At 44.0% G+C, this 9,639-nt stretch overlaps 2 protein-coding genes across 2 annotated transcripts in view; one reads left to right on the top strand and one right to left on the bottom strand.

Annotated features, from left to right (window-relative positions):
* The window catches only part of PIP4K2A (phosphatidylinositol-5-phosphate 4-kinase type 2 alpha), a 142,084-nt gene that overhangs the window by 27,116 nt on the left and 105,329 nt on the right, over positions 1 to 9,639 (top strand). The gene's annotated exons all lie outside the window — the stretch shown is intronic.
* LOC143783403 (uncharacterized) lies at positions 5,206 to 8,901 on the bottom strand. Its single transcript, XM_077271820.1, has 3 exons — positions 7,842 to 8,901; positions 7,608 to 7,718; positions 5,206 to 7,160 (listed from the first exon to the last, which is right to left on the bottom strand). The coding sequence occupies exons 1-3, from the start codon at positions 8,610 to 8,612 to the stop codon at positions 6,522 to 6,524; spliced, it is 1,521 nt and encodes a 506-aa protein (XP_077127935.1). The 5' UTR covers positions 8,613 to 8,901; the 3' UTR covers positions 5,206 to 6,521.

Below are 9,639 nucleotides of genomic sequence, written 5' to 3'. Positions count from 1 at the left end.
GACACTTCCCATGAACGACCAACTTCCTGAAAGGCATCCTGGTATGTCTTGTTCATCTTCAACTGCTTGAGTGTCGTCATCTTCCCACGGCCAGCGAATGCACTGACGGTGTCACAGCCTGTAAATGCATGCATACCAATCAATGAATCACATACGCTGCCTCCCAATGTTCGGCTCAGAGTGGTGATATCCAGGAATCTTGTCCGGTTCTGTGTACCGCATTTCTGGAACAGGTGGGATGGGATTTTGTGGCACATGCCCAGACACAGGACCATGACATCAGTATCCTCCGAAGTGATGATGACCGACTTGTAACCAGATTCTGCTGCATGAAGAGCATGGAGAAGGAGGCGTTTGTCTGCTTCTTCTTGATTTGACTTAAGGTCAGCAGCCTCTTCCCACTGTTCTTTGGTGATCTTAAAGCAGAGCTGCTCACATGTGACATACAGCTCCTTCTCCTCAAGCTTCTCCCTGTGGTGTTTCGCCTTCCATTCTTCTACCAGAAACTTTATGAGACTTGCCTTGTTGGAGGAACTACTTAGAAGCTTTTTCCACTGCTGGATGTTGTGCCCATGTTGAATGTTCTTGAAATGGATCCCTGTGCCTTCATATCTGTTGACTCTTTCTGTATCTTTGATGGATGTCTCCTTGTAGACGTCAAAGACAATATCAATGCGCTTGCTCTTAGCACCCTCATGGATAGCGCGACTCATTGCTGTGCCTGCTAGCTGGCCAAATGTTGCATTGTTTCCCTTCAGTTTCTGAACCAGGCTCATCCCATCAATGATGGTTGCAGAGGGCTCGGGGATCACTTCTGCAGGACGAGCATTCCTCTCCAACTCCCTTGCGAGGGCAGCCTTGTTGGTCTTGCGGATAGACCCATCACCATTGGCAAGTGCCCATGGCAATGGACCCAGGGGATGAGTCAAGACATCACTCATTTGTAGCTTTCTGTTCTCAGCTACAAGTATCATCTGGCCAAATAGGTTTCTGTCAGCCTTCAAAATTACCTCCTTGCCAAGACCTTGTCTGCGTGTCTTCATTTGGATGTTAGAGAACGTTTTAAGTTTGTTCTTCGTCATCTTGTCATGAAACAATGTAGTTGGCTTATCGGTACCCAAACGCTCATCCTTGAATGTTTGATATGCATCCTCTCCTATACTGTATGCCCCTTGAAGGTCTTTGGCTACATCTGGTGGTGCTACAGTCGCTGTTGACAAACTGATAAGTTCACCATTATGCTCTTTGTTGAAGGGGTTCACCCAACCTGTCTCCAGCAGTTGAACGAAAGATTGGACATCGGCTTCATCTCTTCTAATCCTAGACACCTGTAGGTCTGAATGGCTGAAGTCAGTATATTGTTGGCCTACCAGGGCCCTCAGCTGCCTCAAGTACATACTGCGGTACTCTGATGTCAGGTAGAACCTGGAAACAGCTCCAACTTTGAGGCTGAAGCCTTTTGTGCCCCCTGGTGTCTGGGTGTCTTTGTTGATTGTCTCTTCAATGGTCTGGTCCACAGGAATTCGTCCAAAAGGATTCTTGCTACCGATCTGGACCGAAAAGCCACCTTGCATGAAGTATTCATGGACCTCTGGGTGTTCTATGGGCAGCCGAGACATTGTGGCATAGTAATAGGTTAGGTATCGGGCATAGTTGACCTTGTCATAGGCAAAACACCATGGTATCATCTGTCGGATTGCTCCTAGGTGAAGCATCCAGTTGCCTTCTCTTGAAGCTCGAACCAGGGCCAGCATGGTCTCGACCATGTCCAAGTATGACATCCAGAATGCTGAGAGTTGTTCATTTCTGAGGGTCTCAAGATAAACTTGAAAGAGCTTCAGGGTAAGTGTGCAAGATTCATTATCCAAGAGCTTTTCGAAGGATCCCTGCGACACACTGATGCGAAAGTTTGTGATGTTCTTCAGTGTTTCATCCAGATGGTGAAGGTCCCTTGCATGGTTTTCTTCTAGCCATGGAAGGAAGTTTTTCCAAGCAAGCCTCATAAGTGCTTCATAGACCAGCTTGTGTAGTCTCACTGCTCTGCCTGGGAGGTGTCAGCCTCTACAGAGGGAGATAGGAGCTCTGCAGAGAAGACCGGAGAGTCCTGTTCAGCACAGAACGTGTATGTGTCAGTGTGTGTGCGTGTGTTGGGGCACCTCAGGGTGTCTTCAAATGTGACATAGCCCCCTAGATTTCTTCCAGTAAAATTTGCACTCCAAAAGTCATTTGGCGCTCCTTCCCTTCCGAGGCCTGCCGTTCCCCAATACTGCAGTGTACGACAACATATCGGGTGTTGTTGTGTTCGGGAGAGATTGGTGAACAAATAGTGGGGTGCATTTTTTGCTGGTACACCTCTTAAAAATAAAAAAATGAGCCTAAAATGACACCTTCATGTAAAAAATGCACTTTTTCCATTTTCTCAACCAAGTGTTTCCAACTACTGTGAAACACTGGTTGGGTCAAAGTGGTCACTATACCCCCTAAAAGATTCCTTGGGGGTGTAGTTTCCAAAATAGGGTCACTTTTTGGGGTTTCCACTGTGGGGGTACCTCAGGCAGCCTTCAAATGTGACATGGCCCCCTAGATTTCTTCCAGTGAATCCGCCACCCAAAAACCACATAGCGCTCCTTCCGTGTTGAGCTGTGCTGTGTGCCCATACTTTAGTTTACGAGTACATGTGGGGTGTTTCTATAAACTGCAGAATTAGGGTAACCAAGTTTGGGTTTGCCGTTAACCCTTGCTAGGTTGCAGGTAAAATTGGATTACAATGTAATATCTGGAAAAAAAATGAAATTTTGAAATTTCGCCTTCATTCTGCTAAAATTCCTGTGGAACACCTAAAGGGTTAACAGTTTTTAAAAATGAGTTTTGAACAGCTTGAGGGGTGTAGTTTGCAAAATGGGGTAATTTATGGGTGGTTTCTGTTATGTAAGCCCCTTAAAGTGACTTCAGAAGTGACTTGGTCCTTTGAAAAGTGGGTTTTGCTGTAAATGTGAAAAATTGCGCATAAAACTATAAGCCCTATTACGTCGTAAAACAATAAGGTTTCATTTTCAAAATGATGCCAATATGAAGTAAACATGTGGGGAGTGTAAATTAATAACTATTATGGGGGGTATCAGTATTTTTGTAAAAAGCAGAGAATTTCAAAGTTAAAAAATTGCCGATTTTTCCAAAATTTCCGAATATTTAGCATTTTTTTATATAGAAAGGTAAAATATATTGACTCCCATTTAGCACTGACGTGAAGTACAATATGTCACGAGAAAACAATCTCAGAATGGCTTGGATAGGTGAAAGCGTTCCAAAGTTATTAGCCCATGAAGTGGCACAGGTCAGATTGGCTTAGGCACTTGGGTACAAATAGGCCTAGGGCTGAAGGGGTTAATAAGCTACGTATATGTAAGGGCTATCATATCAAAAAATAAACTACAGACATGCATCTACCTAAAAATACCAAAGAAAATTAGTCACTCCGGGTGGTACCGATATCTGGCCCGGCTCATGGACTATTTGTTTTTTCGACATGAGCCGTGTGTGATTTGCATGAGTATTCGTGTTGATTTTATGCAATCCATTGTGCCAAATAACAGTTTTAGAACTTGTTGACTGAATACCATAGAAGGAAGTTACTAAAGCCTAAAAGACCAGAATACCTAAAATGTAAGGCCACGTCCACACATTCAGTATTTGGTCGGTATTTTACATCATTATTTGTAAGCCAAAATCAGGAAAAGTATAAGGCTATGTTCACAGGTTGTGTTTTTGATGCGTTTTTATTCCGCAGGCAGCACCTGCTCTCTTGGCAGTAAGAAACTTGCTTCAAAGAAGCAGGTTTTGCTTAGTTTTTGTGGTATTTTTTTTTGCTTCTTTTTTTCCTGCGTTTTTGTCAGGGTACATTTCTCTTGTGCATGCTGATAAAGTTTAGTGCATAAAACAATCTGATTCTACTTCATCAGGTTTTGGCACAAAAAAAAGATACCTGTGTTTTTGCAGCTTTTTTTGCACCACCCACTGCTTTCAGTGGATGAAAAAAAGCGCTGAAAAAAATACTGAAAATGACATGCTGCATTTTGGCAAAATGAAGGTATTGCGCAAAATTCTGAGGACAAAAAAACAAGCTGTGTGCATGAGATTTCTGAAATCTCATAGACTTTGCTGGTACTGTAAAACGCAGCTGAAATTTTCTTTTAAAAAATGCTGAAAAAACGCAATGTGTGAACATGGCTTAATAGAAACTTTTCACCACTGTATTTTTCACCTGCTCCTGGTGTTGGCTTACAAATACTGATGTAAAATACTGAACGTGGCCTTAAAGCAATACCCTGAACGTGAACCTGACGGTAAGCTTTTACATCTGGAAGTCGTGGTTTGGTTCTATAGGCTCATATCCCCAATTAAAGGGATGTCTCTTTTGTAGAGTCTGATGTGCCAGTCATGAGAAATATACTGTGTGAGCCATATGCAGATGGGTCTGGAACTGTAGACGAGTCTATGTACTCGGAAGAAATTTAGTCTAACTGTGAATTATTTAAAGATCATTTTACCATTGTTTTTATATATATTTTTTTGTGGAATCTTCTACAATGTTGCAAGGACTGTTAGGCCTTGTTTACATGTATCAGGCTGTCTAGTATTTTTTTCCCCTCCCGGTTTGTTACAGAAATGCCGAAGGAAAATTGCAGGCAGAACTGATCCAAGAAATTCTTATAGACTCACTACTTGCCCAGCCTGATCTATCCAAGACTTGGATGAAAAAAAATATAAAATTGCATGCATCCATTTTGGTTTCCATTATCGACTTGAAACAGGTTCACAAAATGCCCTACATTGCCTTGAAAGACACCCACATTTTTTATTGGCGCATGGAAGGGAGGATCTTATTTTAGATATTGGTCTGGGGCCAAGAAGCTTCAAGTTATACGTTTCGGTTAAGAAGATTTGTCATTCATAGGATTGTGAAATCATAAGGTTGTCCAGTGGTGAGACTGAGACCCATAGCGGTCACCTACAAGCTAGAAAAAAAACTCAATTCAACCTGACTTAAATGAGTGCAAAATCAATATCCTTTGCAGTAAAAGAGTTAAAACATGCTTGGGTCTCATACACAAGTCCATAATCTTCACGTGCGCAAAAAAGCCGGATTACTCACCGGTAATACTCTTTTAGTGAGTCCACGACAGCACCCCACTGGAGAGAGGGATCCGCCCCGCAGGAACAGGAAACCTATTGAGAAATAAAAGGGGGCGGTCCGCCTCTCCTCCTCAGTTTTGATTTCAGAGTACCCGGAGGACCGCCAATATTAGGCAAATATCATTTATTTCATTGTTTAAACTTATTTGCTTATGATTAAAAGGATTTTACTCAAATAATATATATCATATTAATCTAGGGAGGGATGTAAGAGGGTGCTGTCGTGGACTCACTAAAAGAGTATTACCGGTGAGTAATCCGGCTTTTTACTCCTCGCCACGACAGCACCCCACTGGAGATCTTTCAGAGACCATCACCTAGGGAGGGGACCACCGTGCTGAGGACAGTCCTGCCAAAGTCTAGGTCAGAAGTTGACGATAGGTCTAGCCTATAGTGGTTATAGAATGTAGAAGGATTTGACCAAGTTGCCGCCTTACATATAGTTTCAATCGGGACGTCTCCCCTCTCTGCCCAGGAGGATGCCATCGCTCTGGTAGAGTGCGCCGTTATGCCTTCCGGAGGGTTTTCTTTCCTCGCGGAGTAAGCCAGTCTGATAGACTCTCTGATCCACCGGTATAAGGTGCTTTTTGTTACTCCATGACCCTTCTTGACACCCTGGAAGGAAATAAACAGAGCCCTACTCTGTCGCCAGCTGCTGGTCTTTTCAATGTACTTTAACACTACTCTTTTAACGTCTAGAGTGTGATATTTTTGTTCTTCAGGAGTGGATGGATTACTGAAGAAAGTGGGCAAGATTATTTCTTGTGACCTGTGGAATTTTTTCGCTACTTTGGGCAGGTAGGAAGGGTCTGGTTTAAGAATTAACTTATCCTAAAAGGTTAACAAAAAAGGTGGATCTATAGAGAGTGCTTGGATGTCACTGATTCTCCTAGCTGAAGTCAGTGCTACCAAGAGGGCCGTTTTTAGTGATAGACATTTAATTGGTATTGAGTCTATTGGCTCGAATGGAGAGTCTGTTAGGGCTTGTAAGACTAAATTTAAATCCCAGGGTGGAATCCTAGGTATGTTAACTGGATTCATTCTTTCGCAGGCCGTAATAAATCTGGATACCCATCTATCCCCCGCGATGTTATGGCCATAGAGGGCTCCTAGTGCTGAAACGTGAACCTTTAAGGTGTTTACAGTTAGACCTAGTTCTCTCCCTTTTTGAAGAAACTCCAGGATAGAATGTATCGGAATTTCTGATGTGTTGGTAGATGTATGGAATTGAAAAAATTTTCTCCATACTCTTGTATAGATTTTTGTGGTGGAGGGTTTTCTACTATGGAGAAGCGTATCAATTAAACCCCCCGAGAATCCTCTTGATCTTAGCATCTGCCTCTCAAATTCCAGGCCGTCAGGTGGAGATTGTCCACCTGAGGGTGGAAAAACGGACCCTGGAAGAGAAGGTTGGGTGTTGAGGGGAGGACCCAAGGATCTGAGACCGACATGGTCTGTAGCCATGAGAACCATGGTCTCTTGGGCCAGAATGGAGCTATCAGTACAACTCTCGCCCCTTCTTCCCTGATTTTGCGTATAACTTGAGGTAGCAATATGATCGGAGGGAACGCGTACGCCAGACTGAACTGCCAAGGGGCTTGGAGAGCGTCCAGAATGTCCGGATGATCCGCTGGAGATAGAGAAGCAAATCTCCGGGCTTTTCTGTTTTTCCTTGTGGCGAAAAGATCTATCTGAGGACGGCCCCAAAGAGATATTATGTCCAGAAATATTTGCTGGTTTAGACACCACTCTCCTTGCCTCAGGGTGTGTCGGCTTAAAAAGTCCGCCTGCTGATTGCTTGCTCCCCTTATGTGCAGTGCAGTAAGGGATGTTAGGTGACTTTCTGCTAGATTTAAGATTTCCGTAGCAGAAGACATCAGAGTCTCTGATCGCGTACCTCCTTGCCGATTTAGATACGCCACCGTGGTGGTGTTGTCGGACAGGACTCTGACGTCTTTCCCCCGAATCTGTGGGAGGAAATGGTATAAGGCGTATTTTACAGCATTCACTTCTTTAAAGTTAGAGGAGCTGCAATTTTCTTCCATGTTCCATGATCCCTGGCAATAATCGTTCCCCATATGAGCGCCCCATCCATGAGGACTGGCGTCAGTGGTTATGGTGTGAGATGGCGTTATTACCCATGGAACCCCACTCAACAAATGGTTTGAGTCTAGCCACCACTCTAAGGAAGTTAAAACCTCCTGAGATAAGGTTATTTTTGTATTTAGGTGACCAAATAACCGTCTATCCTCTTGTAATATTTGATGTTGTAGTACTCGAGTATGGTGTTGAGCCCATCTCACTGCTGGATTACAAGAGATAAGAGACCCTAGTAACGACATAGCTTGTCTTAGGGATATACGAGGACTAGTTATTGCGGCTAGGACTTTGTGTCTGATCAGTAGGACTTTTACCTGCGGCAGGAGACACTTTTGAGATATGGAGTCTAACTGGAACCCCAAGAACGCCTGACGGGAAAGCGGAGTGAGTCTGGATTTGTCGGTATTGATTATCCAGCCCAGGTCCTGTAGAGAGGAAATTGCGTGAGCTAAACGATCAGCACATTGAGTAACTGAATTTCCTATTACCAAAAAGTCATCCAGATAGGGCACAATCAGAGTTTCCTTCTGGCGTAGGTATGCCATCACCTCTAGCATTATCTTGGTGAAGATCCTCGGCGCTGTTGAGAGGCCGAAGGGTAAGGCCGCATACTGGAAGTGACGAACCTCGTTGTTGATTTTTACCGCCACTCTGAGGAATTTTTGGTATCTGTTATGAATGGGGAGATGATAGTAAGCATCCTTTAGATCAATGCCCCCCATCATACAGTTTGGGAAGAGGAGTTTTATGGTGGACCTAATGGACTCCATTTTAAATGTATAATTTTCAATGAATGAATTGAGTTTTTTAAGGTTTATGATGGTTCTGAAAGAACCGTCGGGCTTAGAGATTAGGAATAGGGGAGAGTAGAATCCCCTACCCTCCTGTCCCATTGGTACTTGGACTAGGACCCGTTTTGATATTAGGGTTTGGATTTCAAGCTCTAGAGCCTGTTGCTGTATAGGCGAGCTGAGAGTTGTTATAATATAAGACTCGTGGGGCACACGAGAGAATTTTAATTTAATTCCATCTCGGACGATATTTAAAACCCACGAGCTAGATGTTATCTTCTCCCATTGGGTGGTGAAAAATTTAAGTCTGCCCCCAACTGGTATGTCCTCAGTATTTGTTGTCTTTTGGGGGGTTGGGTCTTCTAAACATGGTACCTCTCTGCTTGTCGTCCTTAGTGGTCCATGTTGTAGACCTATCTGTTTGCCTCCTTTTGCCAAACGGCCTCCTCTTAAAGGCTCTCCTGTAAAAGGGAATAGAGGATTCAGGAAAAGCTTTTTTCCTGTCCTTTGCCTTTTTGAGTATGTCATCTAAGGTTTTACCAAAGAGGTACTCACCCTCACATGGGATTGCGCATATTTTAGATTTAGATTGCGCGTCCCCTTTCCAGCTCTTCATCCATAGAGCTCTTCTTGCGTTATTCACAAGGCCCGCAGATCTTGCTGCTAAACGGAGTGAGTCGGCGGAGGCGTCTGCCAGAAAGGCCGCTGCTCCTCGTATTAAAGGGATGGCTGCTCTTAGTTTTTCTCTCGAGCTTTTCTTTTCAATTTGCTGGTCTAACTGATCAATCCAGATGATCATTGACCGGGCCGCGCAAGTGCTGGCTACTGCATGCTTGAATATTCCTGTAGCCGCTTCCCAAGAACGTTTGAGGGATGATTCAGCCTTACGATCCAACGGATCGACCAGTAGTCCCGCATCCTCCACAGGTAGAGTGGATTGTTTGGAGGTAGAGGCTACAGCTGCGTCGACCTTAGGGACTTTGGTCCAAGTAAGAAGCTCCTCGTCACTAAACGGATATTTACGTTTTGAGGCTGAGGGTAGAAAGCCTCTCTGATCTTGCTTCTCCCACTCTCTTTTAATTAATGTTTTCACTGCTGCTATAACCGGAAAACATCTCCTCTTTCTGTCTGCCAAACCCGCGAACATTATCTCTTGCGCGGTTTGCGCACCCTTAGACTCCTCACACCCCATGGTATTTCGAATGGATTTTACCAAGTTGTCCACACTGTCCAAGGGAAAACATGAGCGTCCCTCAATCTCTGATGAGGATGATGACGCTGGACATTATGATAGGGAGGCATCTGACAGTATCGGTTGGTCACTGTCGGAGTCTGACACAAGTGTCGGTGTTTTAGATTTAGAACTACGCGGTTTTTCCTGGGTCATATTTTTTAGTTCTTCTCTAATAATGGCCCGTAGGTCCGTAATGGGCACTGCTGCTCCCTGTGTTGTTTCTTTAAAACAGTCCTCACAAAGTTTTTTGGGGTATGAGTCAGGGAGGGGCTGGATACACAAGGCACATTCCCTGTGCTTCGTTTTTTGTCGTTTTTTGCC

This window comes from Ranitomeya variabilis, chromosome 6 (genome assembly GCF_051348905.1).
Source record: "Ranitomeya variabilis isolate aRanVar5 chromosome 6, aRanVar5.hap1, whole genome shotgun sequence".
Lineage (NCBI taxonomy): Eukaryota > Metazoa > Chordata > Amphibia > Anura > Dendrobatidae > Ranitomeya > Ranitomeya variabilis.
Note: the sequence above shows the minus strand (reverse complement) of the source record. Positions and strands in the feature narration are given on the sequence as shown.